This window comes from Poromitra crassiceps (assembly GCF_964638095.1).
Source record: "Poromitra crassiceps genome assembly, chromosome: 3".
In the NCBI taxonomy this organism is placed as follows: domain Eukaryota; kingdom Metazoa; phylum Chordata; class Actinopteri; order Beryciformes; family Melamphaidae; genus Poromitra; species Poromitra crassiceps.
In genome coordinates this window covers 47949988-47974376 of record NC_139625.1, presented here as the reverse complement: position 1 = coordinate 47974376, position 24389 = coordinate 47949988, and the positions used below count along the sequence as shown (strand labels likewise).

Below are 24389 nucleotides of genomic sequence, written 5' to 3'. Positions count from 1 at the left end.
TGATAGAAATTGACTCCATTGACTCCCATTTGTGTGTATGTAGCGTGTCTAAGTATCATTAAAAGAGCCTAGTGACGCGAGCCTGGTTACCGCAGCACAGCACAATAGGACAAACCCCCCGCTCTCAACACGCTCATGTAATCACAATGCGAGATTTCTCCACGTTATTCCCTTGTCCAACTTGCCATATACCCCGCCATGAAATCCGTTTTTAATTTTCGTTTCTCCCTTTTTCGTGATTCTTGTCAAAAGTTGTAGTGCACCTCTGCTTTTTCCTCTCGAGCGCACAGCAGAGCTGCAGCGGGGTATTGGAACATTCTCCCCCTCCCCCCTCCCGCCTCCCTCCTCCTCAGGCCCCGGCTGGCGGCTGCTCATAGAGGTGAAACAGCCTCCTGCCTCCTGCCAGTTCGGCTAGGACGCTCGCCCTCACAAAACTGAAATTGGATACAGGATTGTGGGAATCCCGCATCTGTTTGCGCGAACCGCTGCATACGACTGGGCAAGCCGCTTGTCACAGACAGGCGGGCAGAGCGTCAGTGCAGCAGCAGCTCAGTAGCCTATAAGTCGGAGGTGAGTGTCACTTCACCATGCCTTCTCCTCCCCGTCAAAAGTGAACCACGAAAAAGGGGCACAGAAGAGTCCTCTCTCTCTTCTCTCTGCACAATCAAAGTGGTTGAGTGGTTCTCAATCTGGGGTCCGGTGACCACCAGTGGTCCTTGAGAGGATTCCAGGATTCTCTGTTATCTCTCAACCTAATATATATGGAATTCACATAAAGGCTACATAAAAAAATAAAAAATAAATCAGATTTGCATCTGAGAGACCAAATCTCATCATATGGGGGTCCATTGCCCTAATGTGAACTAACTAAATTAGGGCTCCTTAGTATGAAAAAGGTTGGGAATGATTTACAGCAACACAATGCCATTTCCTTCCTTTTACGATTATAGTGGCGTTTATTGATAGTATTGTGTTACATAGGAGTTGGTAGGAAAATAACAGGCGATTGTAATCAATTAACAGGTGATTAACAGGTCAAGTGACACAAACAGCCAATGAGCTGTGTGTATTGTAGCGCCATATTGGTAGGAAAATGCTTGTGACATCATGGGATTAGGCTTGGAGTTGTGAGGAGCCGGGAAAGGGTACAGGGGGAGTAGGGGAGTAACTATCTTGAAATCCCATAGTCTTTGGTTCATCGTGACATCACAACGTATCAAATCTCCCATTCATTTGAGGGCAAAAAAAAGCAGTGTTCAACCCATAGAGGGCACTTATGCGGCTGAAAATGATACAAATGGTACAATGGCAACAGTTTGGTCTCAAATGTGGAAATTTTGACCAGAATTCTTCACACACCACCCCCAAAGTCATATATATTGGTTAAAAGCTGAAAACAAGTGTTTTGGGGTTTAGTCCTGCTTTAAGCACCTCACCGGGAGAAAGGGGAGAGAAGGAAGTAAACCTGGGGACAGGGGGCAGAGAAGCAGGATTGGTCTAGAGTGCTGTTAATGGTATCTGGAGGATGGAAGGAAGAGCTGATGTCATCCACCTTCTTAGTAAAGAAGGTTACAAATTCATCAGCAGAGAGGGAGGGGGAGGGTTGAGGAGGTGGAAAACAGTTTGCTGGGGTTGGACGCAGAGGACTAGATTTCAAAGATGAAGAAGGAGGTTTTTGCTTTTGAGACAGCAGAGGTGAAGTTGGATAATAAACCACTATCAGGCCCTTTTCACACAGCATCAAAACTTTAGCTCAGAACTTGAGTCTAATCTATAGGTCCAGTCTGTCCGGCACTTTCACCAGCATGCCACTGCCTGTCCTATGCCCCGCCGTAGGTGGTGTGTTGCCTATGGGCTGGTGCAGGCCACTCCACCTGAGTGGCCTGATTTCTTGTCCGCTTGTGTCACGGTCCTCATTATTGTATGTTGCGTTGTCGGGTGGACTGCCGTGTTGCTCGTCGGGTGGGCTGCTGTGCTGCATGCTGTGTTGCTCAGCGTAGTGTCTGGTTGCTTCCCTCTCTGCTAGCTGCACGTCCACCCGATTACGCCGGTCCCCTCAACATCCACCAAGTACGATCTGGGGCCCACCTGTTGCAGGCACACCCCTCTCCTCCACCTGCCCGTCCTGTCTCCAGGCAGAGGCTTCATCCTGATGTTTTGGCCGATACACAACTCAGGCAGATCTCTGGCCGACTTGTCATACCAGAACTTGGCTGTGTTTTACCCGCAGCTTTTCTGGAACTCCAGTGATCACTCTCAGCTCCAAGAGTGTGTCAGCGAGTGGGAGCGGAGTCTTCAGCCTCCGAGACATCAGTCTTTGCGCTGGGCTGCTGAGCATACCCTCTGTGGGCGTGTTCCTCCACTGTAAGATGGCGATCCATGGGTCATTCCCTGCACTGGCTGCCTTCTTGCATAGGCTCTTTACTATCTTCACAGCTGACTCAGCCTTTCCATTAGATTTTGGGTGTGTGGGTGAAGACGTGACTTGGTCAAAGTCCCATTCCTTTTCCAGACTACAAACTGCATGCTTTGTGTATCTCATGTCAGTTCTCTGTGGTGGAGCCGTGGCTCTGCTCAATGTGTCACTGATGTGCATGTCTGGCCTGGCTTGTACACTACCTTGAGGCTGTAGTTCTGAAGTGTGAGCAGCATGCTCTGGAGCCGCTTGGGTGCAGTGAGGAGGGGCTTGTTGAAGATTGAGATGAGTGGCTTGTGGTCTGTTTCTGCTGTGATCTCCCCTCGCCCATACAGATAGTAGTGAAATCTCTGGCATGTGAACACAATGCTCACATTGCTCAGACACTCTTTTTCGATGTTTTACCCTGAACTGCAGTTTCTTTAGACTCAGTCTCAGTTTAACCTCTCTGCACCTCTCCATGAGCGCTGTCAGTTTTGCATCATGGTCCTGTATGGCATCCCCATCTGTCTCCTCGCACCCAACTATTACTATGTCGTATGCAATGGGTTATACACCACTAAGCCCTGCCAGTAGTTCATGCTGCTTCCGCTGGTATACTTCCAGCGCCACTGACACACCAAATGGCAGCTTTAACCAGTGCTTTCTGCCCCAAGGTGTCCAGAATGTGGTCATGTAGCTACTGTCCTCATCCAGCCTACACTGTAAGAAGTGTAGGCATCACATGCATCTACAAGGGTGAAAATACAAGCCTTGGGCAGTTTGTATGGCACGTCCTCAAGGGTCGGCATTATGTAATGCGATCTCTTCAAAGCCTGATTTAGTTACCTGGGGTCTATGCAGATCATCAATTTCTCTGGCTGCCTGACTATCACCATGTTGCTAATCCACTCACTTGGCTCTGACACTGAAGCTAAAGTGGCCATCTCTCTCATGTTTGTTCAGCTGAGCCTTGACTGCATCTCTGAGTGCCACTGGAACATTACGTGGAGAAGCCTGCACTGGGGCTACATTCTTGTCTAGTTCAAAATGAACTTCCCCTGGGACTGACTCAACCGGGCCATTGAAAACGTCATCATAAGTATGAACAAGGTGCTGCCTGGTTAATGGCTCTGACCTGCTATTCCCCACCATAAGAAGCTCCTGAGGGATGGTGAAGCGCATCAAACCTAAGCGCTCACTGGTTTCGCCTGACAACAGGGGTCTCTGCTTGCTTCTCACTATCTCAAAATCCAGCTTATGTGTTTTGCCCCTAACTACACACTCTGTTTTGAATATCCCTATGGAACGCATTGATTGGCCTGAATACAGTACCAACCCAGTTTGGCTCAGTAACAATTTCACCTCAGGTGCCAGTCTCCTCTTGTCCTGTATACTCATCACATCACAAGTCGCCCCTGAATCTAACTGGCACCTCTGAGACCCCCCATTTATTTTTATATTGGTGAACCATTTCTTCCCACGTCCCTGAACTGCACCTATGCTCTCTGCTGCGTAGATGTGGGCTTTCGTGCTGGTCCTGTCCGCGTCCTCATGGACCTCAGTGTCTGCTGTATTGCGGAAGTTCTTGCCTTATGCTGGGCAAAGTTCACGTCCGCACCTGCCCTGTGCACATTGCCACAAAATCTGCATGTAGCGCTTGCGCTTGCGCCTGGTGCCTGATTTTGAGACTTGTCAAAGCGCTCCTGCCTGGGTGTAGTTCGCATCCGACGACCATCTGTTGCATGCACTGTCTCCAGCGGCCTGTCCTGTGTCATTGCTTTTATCCTGATGTCTGTCATCTCTGCAGCCCGGCATATTTCAATGGCTGATGTCAGTGTGAGTTCCTTCTCTCTAAGCAGGCGACAGCGCACACTCTCATCATTGACACCCAGCACCACTCCGTCTCTTATCAGTTCCTCCCTGAGTCGTCCATACTCAGAGGAAGCAGCCTTCTCCCTCAGCCTCGTTACAAATGCATCAATGGGTTCCCCTTCATCTTGCTTGCAGTTGCCAAAAACGTATCTCTCAAATCTGACATTCCTAGCTGACTTGAAATATCCCTCCAAAGCATCAAGAATAACTTCTGCGTCCTTCCCCTGCTCCGCCGTAAGTCCCAAATTATGCTTGTATATATGGCGACATTCACCGCCCATCACTCTTCGCAGGGTTGCTGCTTGTACTTCCTTTTCTTTTTCATTTAATCCCGATGCCAGTGCATAGACCTCGAATTCTGCTCTAAAATTGTCCCAGTTACTTGCGAGATCGCCACTCAACTTCATCTCCTCTGGTGGCGGTATGCTGGATGCCATGGTGATGCTCTTGTTGTTAGCTTAGCTTGTTGCTAGCGACTGCTGCTCCACTCGTCTTTGCCTCTTTTCCTTTCCTTTTCTTTTCTTTTCTTTTCTTGACAACTTCACGGGTGCCGCGGTGTAGCACGGCAACCCTCCATCCATCTATGTTCAGGTCTAGCCACTTCTGACGCTATGTTGGTGTAAATAACAAGACGGTAAAAGACAAGATCTGTATTACAACCTATGATTACAACTGGGCGCCTGGACACACTTCTTGGTTGCTACTGGGACGTACCATTACAACACGATTCCAGAGGGGGGTTTAACCCTGAATCCCCTATAACAGATATTCCGTTGTCTCTCCATTCAAAAACCATGCAGTTTGCCTTGATTACTGCAAAACATGACATGCCGTATACTAGCCTACACCAGGGCTATTCAATTGGCGGCCCGCGGGCCGAATCCGGTGAGTTCCCAAGAAAAAGAAAAAAAAGCATTTTTTTTTTTTTTTTTTTACAATTAAACCTCATTTACTTTTTACACTCGACTGGTTGTTTTTCAGATGTGATGTGAATCTAAAGTGAACTAAACAAGTCAGATCCACTATACATTTTTTTCAGTAGATGCTGTGATGTAGCCACAAGAAAGGTGCAATATTAATGTTTTTCAGGAGATGGCGATGTGATGTAGCTAATCAAGAAAGATGCATTATAAATGGTGTTTCAGGAGATGTGTGATGTCGCTAGCTATAGGTTCTAAACAAGAAATATGGTTCAAATGTTTACAGTAGTTTTCCTTTCTTGCTGCACTACAATGTTACAATGCTGTGAGACGGAGCTAAACACAAAAGATGCAATATTAATAGTTTTTCATAAGATACTCAGTATTTAATACTAATACTAATACTAATAATAGAAAAGGAGAAGATACTGAATAATGACATCACAACAGTATAATCCTAATGTTAATTTAAAATTAAATATTCTTCTAAATATCGATAAAAGTCCAAAAAACATAAAATTTTCTTCGACGCTGCGTCGAGATTCCATTCCTTACAGCACCCCCTACTTAATAATAGTTCCAGCGCAGCTTGTGGTGGCGCATTGTGTCAAGTGTACATATAATGTACATATAAGTGTATATAATGGCTCGGGGAACGGTCCGGCCCCCGGTCCCTTAGGTTTCTGACAATGTGGCCCCCTGCACAATTTAGTTGAATAGCCCTGGCCTACAGGGCTACACACGGTAAATAATGCCATGGTAAATAATGCCATGGTAAATATGCAGCACAATACCCATCGTGGTAAACAGAAGAAGACTGGGATAATAACTTTAATGCGACTTCTAGGATTGAATGAAATTGTATTCACTACTATCTGCTCTATCTAGCAGCTGATCAGCAGAGGCAGACAGCCTCAAACACGAGGTGATTGACAGCTCTATAATTCGCATAATAGCAGCGGATGGAAACGCGGATTATTTCGCATTTTCTTTTGCCGACTTTCTGAAAATTCGATTAAAATTTGCCATACCTTTGGATGGAACCCAACTATAGACCCCTGCTAACTCACAGCTCAATTTATGGCAGGCAGCAACATAGACTGCTGCTAACTCAGCTCAGTTTATGGCAGGCAGCAACATAGACTGCTGCTAACTCCGCTCAGTTTATGGCAGGCAGCATCATTGACTGCTGCTCACGCACAGCTCAGTTTATGGTAGGCAGCAACATAGACTGCTGCTAACGCACAGCTCAGTTTATGGTAGGCAGCAACATAGACTGCTGCTAACGCACAGCTCAGTTTATGGCAGGCAGCAACATAGACTGCTGCTAACGCACAGCTCAGTTTATGGCAGGGAGCAACATAGACTGCTGCTAACTCACAGCTCAGTTTATGGCAGGCAGCAACATAGACTGCTGCTAACACACAGCTCAGCTTATGTCAGGCAGCAACATAGACACTAGAGAGCACAGTTTATTGCAGGTAGCACCATAGACTGCTGCTAACTCTGCTCAGTTTATGGCAGGCAGCAACATAGACTGCGGCTAACTCACAGCTCAGGAAATCTTTCTCTCTCTCTCCCTATCTCTCTGTCTCTCTATCTGTCTGTCTGCCTGTCTCTCTCTCTTCCTCTCTCTCTGTGTGACAGACGGCTGTCTGTGGCGTCTGTACCGTGGTCGTCTCCTCCGCGTCATCCGGGACGAGGAAGGCGTGCAGGAGATCCTCAGCCGTTACCATGACGACAACGAGCACGCCGGCCTCACGCCGATGATCAAGCTCATACTGGTGAGGAGGCAGAAACACAATGCACACACTAAATACTAGAGATGGGGACTTGGACTTGTGACTTGGCTTCGAGTTGCACTTAAGTCACACACACAGTGACTAGAGACTTGACTTGAGACTCGTCCTAAAAATACATGAGACTCGACTTGGACTTGAGATTTGGGACTCGTGAACAATCTTTCTCTTTTTTGTGCATTAACATTAAAGGATGGCTTTAATGATTTAATAATCTCTGTAATATAAGCACATGGGCAGTTATTACCTCTCTCTTTTCCTCATGAAGATCTCCCATTTCCTCCCCTGGCAAAGTGCTCCATTGTGACGCGTTTTACGTTACAACGTGTCACACTGACTTGCAGCTGGTGAGGGCGGAGTTTCTGCAGGCAGCAGCAGGATCATTTTCTCCATGAGGTAAACGGAGAGAGAATGTAAAACACTGCCCACGTGCTTACATTATCGAGATTATATATGATACAAAGTGAGTTTATTACCGGTAAAGCAATCCTTTAAAGGATGGGTTTTCCGTGGGGAATATGAATATATATTAAATCTCACGCCCCTAAGGTTTTCGAATCCGTTGAAATTTTTGAAATTGGATATTCACTGCCAGAGATATCAAGCATCTCTCACATATTTTTTGGGCCAGCCGACGCGTTTCGCGTCATCTGGCCTAAGTCCGCCTTGCGGAAGTCGTGCACCTATGAACTACAACTGTTGTTGGCCATGGTCCCGCCTCTAGAGGTCCTCCACGCCCCTTCAGAGGCCTTGACCAAAACAAAAACGCAGCCATCTTTTGAACCGCCTAGCCTGCTGTAGCTAATATTAGCTTCCCATAGTTCCTTGCAAAGAGACCATTATCTCGGGAACGGAAGCACTAATCGACACGGGACTGGCGGCATTGGAAAGCTCGTCAAATTTTACATCTAGTAGTAGGTGGGTTGAAGTAACGAAATCAACGCTGAGCAATGTACCCGTTTTTACACATTTTTACAGAAAATAGTTACAACATCAGATGCGCGTAACTCCTACGAAAATGCCTTAAAATGCATGAAATTTTTTTTATGAAGACATCTCCCGACATATATACTACCGTTTACATTTGGTGCAATTTGGAGGCAATTTTATTTTCGATTTATTTCTTGTTCTTTGTATATTTTATTGTCGAAGCCTTCTTCTTCTTCTTCTTTGAGTTTTATGGCGGTTGGCAAACATATATGTGCATTACCGCCACCTACTGGAGTTTGATATCAGCCAAATGCCTGAGGGGTGGGCATAAAAACGAAGGCCACGCGAGCCCAGTGCATTGTGGGAAATGTAGTATTTCGAGTCCCCGCACCCGCACCTCCCCCCCACCACCCCCCCCCACACACAGAGTGGATTTCGGTTGATATCTCTGTGAGTAAACCTCCAATTTCAAAAATTTCAACGGATTCGAAAACCTTAGGGGCGTGAGATTTAATATATATTCATATTCCCCACGGAAAACCCATCCTTTAAGGAAATGTCAGGCAAGACTTCCTGTGTTCCTGGATTTTGTTTTTGTGAGACTTTATTTATATTGCACTTTTCAAAACCACTGTTATAGCATGGAAAAAGGCTAAATGTAAAAGAGAAAATATATTTTGTGAGTCTGATCTCAGGCAGAGCGTTCCCAAGCAAAAGCCAAATATTTTGCCGGTGTGCAACATCACAGATAGATCTTCTTTACAGTCTCTGTATTACTGTGGCAGAGTGACAGATCTTCTTCGTTACAATCTCTGTATTACTCGGCAGAGTGACAGATCTTCTTATTCTTTACAGTCTCTGTATAGACCTTATTCGCTAACCCTGGACGGCACCATATTGTTGACATACCATCCTGCGCGCACACAGCGCTGCAGCTGACTACTAGTAACAGCCTTATTGTCGTTTCTGTTCCATTACAAAATAGCGATGGTAATGACACCAATAAAAACCCCACAGTTGTTATTTGTATGCTGCCGATGCAGCCGTTAATGCCTGTAATAAATAAACAAAAGAACGAGGTGAACATACTTTGCTGTGAGGAGCTGTCAGAAAGTTTCACCTGTCTCAACTAACTATCCACAGACATCTCCTGTGCTGCTGACGTATCCCCAGTCTCGCTCCCTTCACGTCTGAGGACGGTAGAGATCGAAACAAACCACAGGGACTTTATTGCTGTCATTACTACAGCCATGCCTAACGCAGGTCACCATCCGAACACAATTGGAACGATACAGGTAACGCTAACAGCGGCTAGCTTCCTATAAACGCTGCTCCACATAGGCTGTCACTTGAGAGCTGCTGCGTTATGTCGACAATATGGCGGAGGTGGGCGTGCCAGTACGTGAGTGACGTCAATCGAATAAGGTCTATTACTGTGGCAGAGTGACAGGTCTTCTTCTTTAAAGTCTCTGTATTATTGGGGCAGAGTGACAGATACGGTTATTCTCTCCTCCCCTCAGTCGAACACTTCTCTACCCTATCCACTGATGCTGCCGCTACTAGTCTTCTGTCCTCCCTCTCCTCAGCCCTTGACTCACTCTGTCCTCTCATTTCTAAACCTATCAGATCCTGTCCCCCTGCGCCTTGGCTGTCCGAGGCTCTGCGTATCCATCGAGCAGAGCTTCGGGCAGCCGAAAGGAAATGGCGTAAATCCCACGACCCTTCAGATCTCTCCGCTTACCACCTCATCCTATCTAACTTCACCACCGCTGTCACCTCTGCAAAATCTTCCTTCTTCATCTCCCAAATCCAGTCCTCTGCCTCCAATCCCAGAAAATTATTCTCCACTTTCTCCTCTCTCCTCAACCCTCCCTCCCCTCCTCCCCCCTCCTCCCTCTCCGCTGACGACTTCATGACTTTCTTTTCCAAAAAAATCGATGACATCACCTCCTCCTTCCCCCCCCCAGCCACTAATAACAACTCTCCCATCTTCAACTATAACTCTCTACCCCCTGCCACCACCCTGTCCTCCTTCTCTCCCCTCTCCCCCGATGATGTCCTCAAACTTCTCATGTCCTATCCTGCCACCACCTGCCCCCTGGATCCCATCCCCTCCCCTCTTCTCCAAACCATTTCCTCTGATTTATCCCCCTTCCTCACTTCTTTCATCAACTCCTCCCTGTCCTCTGGTACTGTCCCGGCCGCTCTGAAAACAGCCAGAGTCAAGCCCCTCCTTAAAAAACCTTCCCTTGACCACACCGCCCTCCATAATTACCGCCCTGTCTCTCTCCTCCCCTTCATCTCAAAAACCCTAGAACGTGCAGTATGTCAACAACTCTCTCTCCACCTCACTCAAAACAACCTCCTGGACCCCTTACAATCTGGATTTAAGCCCACTCACTCCACGGAAACAGCCCTCCTCTCAGTCACCCATGACCTCCACACAGCCAAAGCCTCCTCCCTCTCCTCTGTCCTTGTCCTTCTTGACCTTTCTGCTGCTTTTGACACGGTTAATCATCACATCCTTCTCTCCACTCTCACTGATCTCTGTATTTCTGGTTCTGCACTCTCATGGTTCACCTCCTATCTCTCCAATCGCACTTATCAGGTTCTCTGGCGTGGGTCCCTCTCTAAAACTTGCACTCTGAACACGGGTGTCCCCCAGGGATCTGTCCTCGGCCCCTTCCTGTTCCTTCTATATGTTAGGTCCCTTGGTCACATAATCACTTCCCACGGTTTCTCCTACCACAGCTATGCAGATGACACTCAACTTTTCCTCTCTTTTCCCCCTTCCGACACCCTAATCCAGAGGTTCTCAAATGTTTTTCAGCCAAGGACCCCTTACAAGATAGAAAATATACCGGGGACCCCCTCATTCTGATTTGTGATTTTGGGCTAAGCTTAATTGTTTCCATGGTAACGTGCTTGACTTTTAATTTGATAGGTTTGTTATTAGAATGTAATTAACCATTTTAGTTTTAAAGCATAAACTATTTTCGTTGAACTATGAAGATTTTGCAAAAAAAAATATATATATCTATTTTTTTATTACATTACATTTACATTACGTCATTTAGCAGACGCTCCAAAGCGACTTACAATATCACAATTTGTCAACAATCCAGAAAACCACTATGCAACACAATCAATGACAGCCAAGATATTTTGATAGACTAGCACCATGTAGGAAGTAGTTTGAGAAGGAATAAGTAACATGTAGCATTTTTTTTTAATTAAATTTTTTTTTTACCTGAAAACTTTTCGCGGACCCCCTGGCAAAGTGCCACGGACCCCTGGGGGTCCGCGGACCCCCATTTGAGAACCACTGCCCTAATCCAGTCACGTCTCGCCGCCTGCCTTAAGGACATTGTCTCCTGGATGACTGCCCATCATCTTAAACTTAACCTTAACAAAACCGAGCTCCTCTTCCTCCCTGGGAAAGATTGTCCACTCTCTGACCTCTCCATCACTATCGACAACATCATTATACTACCGTCAAATACTGTTAAGAACCTTGGTGTAACTTTAGATAACCAGCTATCCAACTCAGCCTTCATCTCAGCAACCGCCCGCTCCTGTAGGTTTTTACTGTATAATATTAGAAAGATCCGTCCGTTCCTCACTAGGGAGGCAGCTCAACTCCTGATCCAGGCACTCGTCCTGTCCCGCCTTGACTACTGTAATGTCCTATTGGCGGGGCTACCTGCCTCGGCCATCCAACCCCTCCAACTCATTCTAAATTCTGCTGCCCGTCTGGTGTTCAACTTACCTAAATTCTCCCATGTCACTCCCCTTTTTCGTGACCTTCACTGGCTCCCCATCTTGGCCCGTATCAAATTCAAGACCATGGTACTGACCTACCGTGCAGTTCACCGGTCAGCCCCGCTCTACTTACAATCCCTGGTCAGCTTCCAAACATCCCACCGTTCCCTCCGCTCCTCCACCTGCACGGCTCGCCTCGCCCCTCCATCGCTACGTGGCCCCGGGGAACGCTTGTCTCGTTCAAGACTGTTCTCCTCCATGGCTCCGCAATGGTGGAATGAACTTCCCCCCTTCGTCATGCTGGCCGAGACACTGCCGATTTTTCGCCGGAGACTAAAAACTTACCTTTTCGGGCTACACCTGGGTAGGGATGGGAATTGATAAGATTTTAGCGATTCCGATTCCATTTTCGATTCTGCTTATCGATCCGATTCCTTATCGATTCTCTTATCGATTCTCATTGGGCAAGGGAAAAAAAAGACTACAAACGGGTTTATTAACATTAATTTTCTTTTATATTATTATTATTATAATTATGAATTATTATTCAGCTCTGAGATCAGATTGCTCTTTTCAATCCCATACCAAGCAGGGATCAGTGTCTGTTAAACTGGCTCTGTTTGGGGGTTTGTATTTTGGGTGGAGCATCTTTGTCATCTCCCTATAGAAAATATATAGTGGGAATGAATGAAACAGAACTAGTGGTTAGAATTATAACAACATGCAACTTTGACATTTTACTTTAGCTGGCATGTCAGACAAACTAGTCACTGCTCGGACGGTGACATTTGTTTACCCTCGCCTCGGTCATTTTACTCTTCCCTGCCTGGGTGAATGGAGGGGCTAGAGGTGCACAAGAAGTACTCGCTGCAGCCTCTGACCTAGAGCGCCTACCAGCCGACAGGGTCTGGAGGAGTTTACTCTCCATTATAAACAGATGGCGCGCTAACGTTAGCCGTGCTGCTGTTAGCCACGTTATCGTCACTCCGTAGCACATCAAAAACGTGATATTCCTCCAAAATTATTGCATGCTGTGTGGACAAATGTTTCTGCATATTGCTAGTATTTCCCCCCTTTGACGAAATAGAGGTTTTGCAAGCATTGCAAGTGGCACTGTGGTCATCGTTTTGCTTCTGCCTAGACGCCATGGTGGCTGCGGTCTGTAAACAAAACAAGGCTGCGTTGCGTGCGTGTCGCAGCGTGTGACGTCATCGCGCATGGAATCGATAGTGGAATTGTTAAGGATTTTGGCTAACGATTCCAAGGAATTGATCCACTGGGACCCGGTTCTCAACAAGAACCGGTTCTCGATTCCCATCCCTACACCTGGGTCCCTCCGGAATCGGTTAACCCTTATTGATTATATACAGTATGGTTTTAGTTATGTTTTCATTGTTTGTATTTCTCTGAATGAATTGTATTGAAATGTGATGTAAGTCGCTTTGGATAAAAGTCTGCCAAATGAATTAAAGTAAAGTAAAGTAAAGTACAGATCTTCTTCTTTACAGTCTCTGTATTACTGGGGCAGAGTGACAGATCTTTACAGTCTCTGTATTACTGGGACAGAGTGACATATCTTTTTACAGTCTCTGTATTACTGGGACAGAGTGACATATCTTTACAGTCTCTGTATTACTGGGGCAGTGTGACAGATATTCTTCTTCTTCTACAGTCTCTGTATTACTGGGGCAGTGTGACGGCGTCAGTGAAGCATTATGTGAAGGCGTGTCCGGTGTGCCAGGACCGGGCCAGACGGCGCCGGGCCAGTGAGCCGCCCGTCACTCTCTGCATCGCCTACGCCTGTGACAGCAGCAGCTTCAGCAGCCAGGACCTCAGCTTCCACAGGTCCACTCTCTCTACTCACTCGGTTATTCACTGTACTCACTCTATTACTCACTGTTATTCACTCTGTTCACTCTATTATTCACTCTGCTCACTCTATTATTCACTCTGCTCACTCTAGTCTGTTCACTCTATTATTCACTGTTCACTCTATTCTTCACTCTGCTCAATGTATCATTCCCTCTGCTCACTCTGTTATTCACTCTGTTCACTCTATTATTCACTCTGCTCACTGTTATTCACTCTGCTCATTCTATTATTCACTCTAGTCTGTTCACTCTATTATTCACTCTGCTCACTATATTATTCACTCTATATTCCTCTACTCACGTCACTCTGTTCCCTCTATTCACTCTGTTTACCTTATTCAAAAATTACCAGTAATATTTTACATTTAGTAAATATTGTGATGTTTTCTGCGGCAGTGGAGAAATGTGTAGAAATATGACACCCACAAATTGGATGTAATTAAGAAGAAATTTAGGGGCAAATCTGTCATGGCATGAGTCACAACATGTACGGTACATAAGAGTGTTTTGGAGCTGTTGGAATGTGTATTTGGTGACTTAAAGTGATAATACGGAAGATTTTCATGTAAATAAATGTCTGTAAAGTCACTATCTATCGTCAAGTGAGTTAACACAATGGTGATTGAGCCCATGGCCCATTGATGGAAGCCCTTGCATCTCTCTGTATTGCAACATTTATGAACTTGTGTCTGTGGCGACACTTTCCCCGCCCCCCCAAAAAAACAACAACAGAAAGATATGACAAGAGGTGCATAGTTTTTGTGTTTCGCCTCACCCAGCAGAATTGTGGCAGGGTGGAGTAGGAACAAGTTTGACTACCAGTGTTGCCAGATGCAGGTGATGGTTTCCCATCCACAGACTGCCAGAACGCACACAAAACGGCGCAAGGGAAATTATCCAATCTGGCAACACTGTTACAGTAACGTCCTACCAGAGTAATCTAGAAGAGAGAGTGGGCCAACGGAAGTCCAAAATGCATGACTCACGTAGCGGGGGTATAGCCAGGAAGGGCTCTCATGCTACATTTTAATGCATAAAATAAAACTGATAATATACTATTTGATTCTTTAAACATCTTACCCTTTCAAACGTACATCACAAATTGTCCATTCTGCTGCTTAATCCAAAAACTGGTCCATTGGAGTGAATGAGATGTCACAACTCTTCTATTATATAGCTCTGCTAACTACCGCAGGCCAACTTCTTCTTCTTTTGAGATACGTGCGCGGTTGACGTCCAAGCGTTGCATTACCACCCCCACTGGCCGACTTGAATGTATTAAAGGAACACTCTGCCCATTTTCAACCAGCTTTGTATCATTAGAACATCAGTAGTATATCAGAAAACTGTAAACGGTTTTGAAGTCTGTCATTTAATTTGACAGTTATTGAGTGTTAAAGTGTGGACCAGTGACATCACTGGTCCACACTAACTCAAATTAATAACTCATTAACTCAAATCAACTGTCAATAACTGTCAAACTAGATGAATGATGAATAGTTTGACAGTTATTGAGAGTTGATTTGAGTTAATGAGTTATTAATTTGAGTTAGTGTGGACCAGTGATGTCACTGGTCCACACTTTAACACTCAATAACTGTCAAATTAAATGACAGACTTCAAAACCGTTCACAGTTTTCTGATATACTACTGATGTTCTAATGATACAAAGCTGGTTGAAAATGGGCAGAGTGTTCCTTTAACAAGAAGAAGAAAATACCCTTCACATCACATATGCGCCACTGTGTGGATCTCATCTGCAATTACTGTTCATGGCCATAGGTGTTGTCAGAGACAAGAAAACTGAAATCTTCCGTATTATCACTTTAACAGAGGTAGGCTAACCAGTACCAATGACTACCATTCAAAATATGATAAGCTAACTATCGGTCTCGGTCTGTCTGCAGGTTTCCGAAGGACCCCGAGCAGAGGAGAAAGTGGCTGGCGGCGGCTCAGAGGGACGAGGGCTCGCTGAGCTCCAGCTCCTGCCTCTGCTCCAGACACTTTGACCCCGCCTGCTTCACACTCGACCAGGAGGGGACACTGACACTCACCCACGACGCCATTCCTACTGTCAACCCCATCATACAGGATGACCAGGTGACAGGTCACGCACGCACACGCACACGCACACACACACACACACACACACACACACACACACACACACACACACACACACACACACACACACACACACACACACACCTAAAACACAGACACGTACAAACACACATACAGACTATCATCAGTATCAAGTATCAATAAAGATTTGGATTGTTAAGCAGCCTCAAAAATGGTATCAATATCAATGAAAATGAACGATCCCCATCCCTAGTCATGACAGGTTGGCTCCTCTGTCACGGACCTTCAGTGACTCTGACCTGTTGTTCCAGCTGCCCCACGCCGCAGATGATGCCTTGCTTGATGTCCTGTCTTTGGATGAGCTGATCGCTGCGTCTGACACAGAGCGAGCATTAGGACCCTGCGACCTGCCTGACACAGAACGGGCATTAGGACCCTGCGACCTGCCTGTGGAGCTGTTGGAGCACCAGTACTGCCTCCCGCCTCCGGCCACTGACTCCAGAACCTTCCAGACAGCAACGAGGGCAGATGGGCCCAGGAAGCCCAGCGCAGAGCCGCAGTTCATATCCTACGACCAGGTAGCCAGGTACGCAAGAATCACCTGATCTCTCTTTCTACCGGTGCCTCGTTGGTTTGACCTTACCCGCATCTAGCGTCTAGATTTTACAAAAATCTAGAATCTAGACATCTCTGAGATTAATTTTCTACACATTTACCTGTAATTGAGCCTGACATGTTTGGTATCTTTGGAGACCTTGGGATTTGGACTAGATTTTTTTTAATAAAGTTCTGTGTCTTGGTCACGCAACATGAGTTTGTAATGATGGCACCACCGCTGGAACCAGCAGAACAGAAATAGCCTCAAGAGTACTAATGGATGATTTTACTGCAACATAATCAAACAAAGAAAGATGACAAATTAAATGCACCGTTGCAGTCATAAAAATTGAAATGAGATGAGATCAACTTGTTTGATGTTTTTTTTATATTACCTTTTTGGTGTGAGCGTGGTGCCCCTTTCACTCCAACAGGTTTTCTAACTTCAGTCGTCAAGTGTGTGTTTGCGCTGTGGTTCTGCAGGTATCTAACTTCAGTCGTCAAGTGTGTGTTTGCGCTGTGGTTCTGCAGGTATCTAACTTCAGTCATCAAGTGTGTGTTTGCGCTGTGGTTCTGCAGGTATCTAACTTCAGTCGTCAAGTGTGTGTTTGCTCTGTGGTTCTGCAGATACCTAACTTCAGTCATCAAGTGTGTGTTTGCGCTGTGGTTCTGCAGGTATCTAACTTCAGTCGCCAAGTGTGTGTTTACGCTGTGGTTCTGCATGTATCTGAACCACAGGATCTAACTTCAGTCTTCAAAGTGTGTGTTTGCGCTGTGGTTCTGCAGGTATCTGAACCACAGGATCTTACCTCGGCTGAGCAAGCAAAACAAAAGCTCCCTGAGGAGGATGTCAAGGCGCTTCGGACTGAAAGGTGAGAAAAAAGAGAGAGAAAAAGACGATTTTCTCAACTTTTCCTTCTGACAGCAGCGGCTTGTGGAGTGAGTGAGTGAGTTAGTTAGTTGGTTTTTATTTCTTATTTCTGTCACCCCAATTCTGGCCCATCCCACATGGGATTACAAGACACCCTTTTTACAAAACATACATCATCGTAGTATTAGGGGGAGAGAGGGTTCACAGTTATTCACACACAAACAACCACAGGCTTTTTACTGTTTCACCAGTGGCAGCTGTACTGGAGCATGGGGGATACAATGCCTTGCTCAAGGGCACAGCAACAGGTTTTAAAGGAGGGGAGAGCACTAGTAATTTAATTTGCATATCATTCCCGTTCTTGCTCACGTTTTCTGTTGCTCTCCAGTATATATTGTCTAATGAAGTTGAAAGGCCTTGAAAAAAATGGCAGCAATTTAAAACCTGTTGTAATTTTTCCTCTTTTCTCCATTTCAGACGGAATGCTGATGTACACACGAGTCTCTCCTCCTGTCAGAGTACTGCGCAGCAGAGAGGAGGTACGGACTGGAAATAATCTCCAGATTTTATCCATTTCAATTCAAGCCTTTGTAAGACTGAGGTGGCTATGGCTATTGGTTTGCAAAATCAGACTTGTGATCATAAGGAGAACTTCAGGACCACTGCTCTGAGCCCGTTCCATGGATGGAAACTGAAGCATTATTGAAGTTGAAACTGATTATAGAAATCAAATTCATGGTGCTCTTACCAAGTTTTTATCCTATCAAAATCATATTGCATTGAAAAGTCCAAGATATTTAGTTTTCTTTAAGATATTAAATTGATAATGGACTTGACTTGCTCTTCTACATTTAGACTCGAGACTTGACATTAATAACATGGACTTGATTTGGTAATCTACATTTAGACTTGGGACTTGACATTAATAACATGGACTTGACTTGGTAATCTACATTTAGACCTGGGACTTGACATTAATAACATGGACTTGACTTGGTAATCTACATGACTTGGGACATGACTTGTGACCAACCAATCCCTGATTGTACCGATGTTGGATTTAATCCCATTCGCAGGTAAACTCCATCCTGAAACAGTTCCATGACAACCAGGGTCACTGCAGTCACGGCATGTGTCAGCGGGCCATGGGGAAGCTGTTCTACTGGGCCACTATGAGCCGGGACCTGGCTCGCTGGATCGGAAACTGTCCCACCTGCCAAAAAAGAAGCCAGAGGAAGTGGCTCCGCTGCAGCGTCTTACACTGCACCAACCTCTGCGGCCCTGTGGAGAGAGGTCTGGGCCTCACCTTCCATAAGTACGGGACACAACTTCACTTCTGTTAGTCCTTAAACCAGTGTTGTAGTCAAGTCCAAGTCCGATTCGGGTCGAGTCCGAGTCCTGGGCACATTTTCAGGACTCATGACTCGACTTGGACTTGAGCATTCATGCATTCGGATTCAGAAGTTGGAGACGAGGACTTGGACTTATTAATTTATATTAATTTTTTTTTTTTGTGTAATATCATTACCAGGGATTCAGTTTTTCAGCTTTGAGATGATGCTCCAAAAAGTCCTTCAGACTAATAAATTAAGGCTGCTCATTAAATACTTAAATGCTCATTAAATACTTAAATGGCAAATCAACTGAGGTTATAGTAGGCTATTTATGCTGAAACGACATTGACATTAGTAGGCTAAATTAACAGACATAATAATAAGCTTTACAACCTGTCAGAGGACCTCTCTGTCTCTGCTTTTCTCACAATACGCCCGCAGCAGTTTCTTCGCTGATAAGCGCTCCGCTGCATGTTCAAAGCTGAAGCCAACTAGCGATTCTTATCAACCCAACCTTTCCTCACTGAGGCGGCTTCTCATGGCTGTTTGGATCTTGTTCTGGACCATCGTTACATAAAATGAACTGGCCGAGGGATGTCTACGTTGACATTTTGGTCTCTTGTGTCAAGCCAAAGCGCTGTCAGCCGTGGGATGCTGCAGGTGCGGCTTTTGCATGGTGCATTACAGTTTAAGAGCACCTGCTGTATTTTTTCCCTTTTTCACCAAACATTCAACATAACAGCGGGGCGAAAATATATAATATTTAAGTCTATATTTAAGTTGTAGCTTATGGCAACATCACTGGCTATAGGTCACACAATATTTGGCTATTTTATATAAGGAATTTATTTATTTGACACATTTCCAACCGGCTACTTGAGCCGGTGACCTTTTAATTTGCCGTCCACGGCAACAAATACCGGCTAAAAGCCTGCAATTTCCAGCTAACGGAATCCCTGATCATTACATTATTAAATTTTGTGCCAAGGCAGTTTGTTCCACCTACATGTGGATTCACGCTCATGTTCAGTAACTCTGGACTCAGACTCAGGTAATGGACATCGACTCAGTCTCTTCTTTGGTGACTCAGACTTGGACTCGGACTTGAACACTGGGGACTTGAGACTCGACTTAGACTTGAGATATAGTGACTAACTTGCGTACAACAATGCATAACTGTAGCAGCCTTAGTTACATCACAAATCCCCTTGCGCCATCATGGCGGCCCACTGGAGAATCAGCCGTCTGAGCACAAACAGGTAAAAGACAGGCAAAAGAGAGATTGTTGGTATACAAGGTGCTCTTGGTAGTGTGTGTGGGGGGGGTTGACAAAAATGGGCAAAAGAGGCCAACTTACTTGACTGGAAGTCTCTTTAGCGGGTTTAATGCACACTTGTTTAGGGGGGGAGATAGTAGAGATGCGTACTAGAGGCCAATTCCAGACACAATTTGCCAAATCAGACAGGGCTGACTAAATGGGCAAAAATGGCAAATTATTGGCCAAAATGACTCAAGACAGGTTCAGCACCATGGAGAGCTCCAGAGTGGAGGAGTGCACACCTGAGCGGAGTTGAAATTAGCTCTCTGGAGAGAGAGAGGCGACTGCATTGCAAACTCTTCGAGCGATGCCTCATGGTGCGTCATGGCTGTGCAGCCCGATACACTGCATGGGTATTCAGCGAGTAAACCTTTAAACCTATAAGTCAGTTAGACAGAAAGTAGTTTTTGGTGGAATAAACCTTTAAAATGAAGTACTTGGACAGAAAGTAGTATTTACCTGTCCTGGTGGAATAAACCTTTAAAATGATAAGTAGTTAGACAGAAAGTAGTATTTACCTGACCTGCTGGAATAAAGAACAAATTAAGAACAAATTCTTATTTACAATGACACCCTGGCAAGAGACAAAGCCTCTTGAAGGGAGGGGGGGCTGAAAAAAGAAATCAGGTTAAATCTTTAAAAGAGCAACAGTACATAAACCATCTAAACACTTCAACATAAACAGATAAAAGTAGTGGTACACATACAGCATTTCCGACATACTGTAGCTAAATGACAGCAGCATGCAGACATTTACAAACCCAACTAGTAGCACAGCAATATTAAAAAGTTAAAAGGACAAAGGGACACACATCCAAATATACCAATCAAGCAATATACAGTCACAACATTTGCAGCGTATATTCCAATTATACTCACGACAACAAGCAGAACAGTAGAACAAGAACAGAAAACAAGGAGTAGCATACACATGCATTAAGACAGACACGCGAGAGGCAAAAAGCAAGATAGCAGTGGGAGGGACAACATGAAAGGGACAGACACCAATCAGCCAACAGAAAGGGAGTCAAGTCAAGTCAAGTCAAGTTTATTTGTATAGCCCTAATTCACAAGCATGTCCCAGAGGGCTTCACAGAAAATAGGTCTACCTAATTCTAGCTGACACAACAGTAGCAAATTACAGTAGTAATGATAACACATTGAACAATTGATAGAGAAATATAGAAATATAGGATAGAGCAGAGGAGAGAGCAGGAGAAGGGAGGGGGGAGGGAGAGCAGGGGGATGTGGGGGAGGAGAGATCAGGGAGAGGGAGGAGGTGGGGAGGGAATATGAAATGTGGGGGAGGAGAGGATAAGGAAGGAAGGAGAGGTGGGGAAGGAGCAGGGGAAGGGGGAAAGAAAGAGAATGGGTGACATGCTTTAGAATAGTGTGGGGGGAGAGTTCAGGAAGGGGAGGAGGTGGGGAGGGAGAGCAGGGGAAGTATGAGAGAGTATGTGGAGAGAACAGGGAGAGGAGGGCTAGCTGACACAACAGTAGCAAATTACAGTAGTAATAATAGCACATTGAACAGTCATATGATAGAGAAATATAGAAATATAGGATAAAATGGGTGCCATGCTTTAGGGTAGAATGGGTGCGATGCTTTAGAATAGTGGGGGAATAGTGGGGAGGAGAGATCAGGAAAGGGAGGAGGTGGGGAGGGTGCAGGGTAGGGAGAGCAGGGGGAATGTGAGAGAGGAGAGAGCAGGAAAGTGATGAGGTGGGGAGGGAATGGGAAATGTTGGGGAGTAGAGGAGGTGGGGAAGGAGCAGGGAAAGGGGGAAAGAGGAGAGAGCAGGAGGGGGGAGGGAGAGTGGGCGATGTGGGGGAGGAGAGAGCAGGGAGAGGGAGGAGGTGGGGAGGGAATGGGAAATGTGGGGGAAGAGAGAACAGAAGGAGAGGTGGGGAAGGAGCAGGGGAAGGGGGAAAGAAAAAGAATGGGTGCCATGCTTTAAAATAGCAAGTTGCAGGAGTCAGTAAGAATGTCCATAATAGAGTCCTTGAATGCTGACTTAGCCATAAAAGTGTCCAGTTTGAGTGTTTTCTGTAGGTTGTTCCAGTCACTGGCAGCAGCAGACCTGAATGAGGTTTGACCAAGTACAGCAGGCCAGGCCACCGGGCATTGGCCCGACGTGCCCGATTATGCAGTCCACGCCTGTCTGTGTGTGAGAGAGAGAGGGAGACAGGGGCAGACAGGGTGCTGTCTGTGACAGCCTGTCGCTGTCCATCTGCGGTGGTGCTGAACCGAGGGCTGTGCCTCGGTGCTGAAACATCTGAAAAGGCCTGGCTGGCAACCTGTTTTTTTTCTTCTTCAGAACAAGCTTGTCTGTAAAGTGGCTTCACTGTAGGCTTTCTTGGACATAATATTACTTGGCTCAATGAGTGACAAATTGTGTTTTCGGATATAGGGGCTATCAGCTATTTTACAGTTGTGACTTAAAATGACTTTATTTAATAAAGTCAGTGGTGTGAGTGTGAGAGGAATTCAATCAATAGACAATAACATTGGTGTGTTTAAAATGAGATATTCCACTAAATATGGCTAAAACAGAGATTCAAATATGCAAAAAAGGCAAATTTTTCTTCACCGCCGGCTGCAAGGCCCCCCTAAAAGCTTCGCCCCCTCTGGGCTGATAGGGTCGCTCCGCCCCTGAAGTACAGTGTTTGTTTTTGGAATCTTTAGGAGAATGTGTTGAGCAGAGCGTGTATTGTAAGCGGTAGATGTAATTTGCAACAGGTGACACAGGTAGGGGGGGGACAAGGAGAGTTTTGTAAATGAGCGTGAACCAGTGCATATTACGACGGGAGTGCAGAGATGGCCAGTTGACAGAGGAGTAAAGGGTGCAGTGGTGAGTGTTGAAAGGGGCGTTGGTGGCAAACCGGATAGCAGAGTGGTAGAGGACATCAAGTTTATGGAGTGAGGTCTTGTATGCAGATCTGTAGACTACATCACCATAATCAAACATGGGAAGTATTGTCATTTGAACCAGAGTGAGTTTATCAGAGGAAGTGAAGGTGGAGCGCATTCTGTATAAGAAGCCGAGTTTGGATTTGACCTTAGACTGTAATCTGGTGATGTGGTGAGAGAAAGACAGAGTGCTGTCTAGCCAGATCCATAAGTATTTATACTCCGTGACCTGGTCTAGAACAGCCCCCTCAAGGGTGGTGATGTCGCAGCCAGTTGGGGGTGCAGCAGAACCCCTCCTCCCAAACCACATGACCTTGGTCTTGCTGGTGTTAATCAGGGGGTTGAGGGAGGAAACGGCCTGCTGGACCTTACGGAAGCTATCCTGGAGTGAGGTGAGTACTAAATCTGGGGAGGGACCGACGCAATAGAGAACAGTGTCATCAGCATAGAGGTGAATAGAAGACTTTATAACCGAGCATGCAATATCATTTATATAAATTGAGAAGAGTGTGGGGGCGATCACTGGGGTACACCCTTAGTGATGGGGAGGGGTTGTGAGAGGAAACTAAGTGGCTAGACAGAAGTCCTGAAACTGTAGCCTCCGGTACTGCAGAAACATTGTATAGACACAATCACAGACCTGAGGACCTCCAATATGGCTGCCTCCAATATGTCACCTGAAAGCCCGCTATAAGCAGTGTTTCTCAACTGGTGGGTCGGGACCCAAAAGTGGGTCGTGGGGCCGTTATGAGTGGGTCACGGCTGTGTGCATGAGAAAAAAAGTTGACATGGACAGCTTTACTGTCTTTCACAGTCTGTAGAGGGCTAATTTTTAAAACCAGAGTGAACTGCTACCATAGATACTAGATGTTAGGCGTGGGTATTCGGACTCTAAGGCAGAGACAGAGGCAAGATGTCAAGTTCACAAGTTTGCAGTTTATTTGAATGGAGTTTGGTCCAGCAGGCCGAAGGAAAGCTGAGGGCTGACAGGCGGAGGTCCAGGCAGGTATAGGCGGGGAACAGACAGGCGGAGGTCCAGGTAGGCACAGACAGGCAGCAGGTGCAGGTTGGAGCAGGCGGCAGGAGTCCGGGCAGGAGGAACCTGAACAGGAGACAGAGGTCAGGCTGTGTATTCCCAAGGAAAAGGTTAGGCTAGGCAGGAGCATTAACTGGAGATAAACTGACATGCTGTGAGTTTACAATCTGGCGCTGTCTTGGAGTCTGGGCCGGGTATATGAAGAGCAGACAATTAGTGATGTGATGAGTGGCAGCTGTGGTAGCTGGGGCGCAGCTCCCACACACCTGGCTCCAATCCTATAATCAAAACACAAAGGGAGGGGGGAGAGAAACTAGGAGGCAGAGGATGTTGAGGGCATGACAGTACCCCTCCCTCTACGGGTGCCACCTGGCAACCGCCTGGCTTGGTCAGGGTGCTGGCGGCGGAAGTCCCGGATGAGTGTGCAGCAGCTGCACACTCTGACCAGCTGACTCTGACCTCTGACCAGCTGACCCAGCAGCGCTCCTCAGCACCATAACCCTCCCAGTCGACCAGATACTGGAACCCGCGACCCCGGCGGCGGACATCCAGGATACGGCGAACCGTATAGACTGGACCGCCCTCCATCATCCGAGGAGGAGGAAGGGCGGCTGTGGGAGGGGCGAGAGGACTGGACCGAACAGGTTTCAATCGGGACACATGAAATGTGGGATGAATTCGTCCA

At 46.1% G+C, this 24389-nt stretch overlaps 1 protein-coding gene across 1 annotated transcript in view; it reads left to right on the top strand.

The window, feature by feature from the left end:
• Positions 1-24389, top strand: part of LOC310773123 (uncharacterized protein) — a 63316-nt gene that overhangs the window by 14046 nt on the left and 24881 nt on the right. The window contains exons 3-9 of the mRNA XM_083633039.1: positions 6838-6974; positions 13354-13526; positions 15460-15652; positions 15949-16223; positions 17021-17106; positions 17583-17644; positions 18182-18420. Coding sequence (XP_083489165.1) covers positions 6838-6974; positions 13354-13526; positions 15460-15652; positions 15949-16223; positions 17021-17106; positions 17583-17644; positions 18182-18420 — 1165 coding nt within the window. The remainder of the gene's footprint in view (positions 1-6837; positions 6975-13353; positions 13527-15459; positions 15653-15948; positions 16224-17020; positions 17107-17582; positions 17645-18181; positions 18421-24389) is intronic.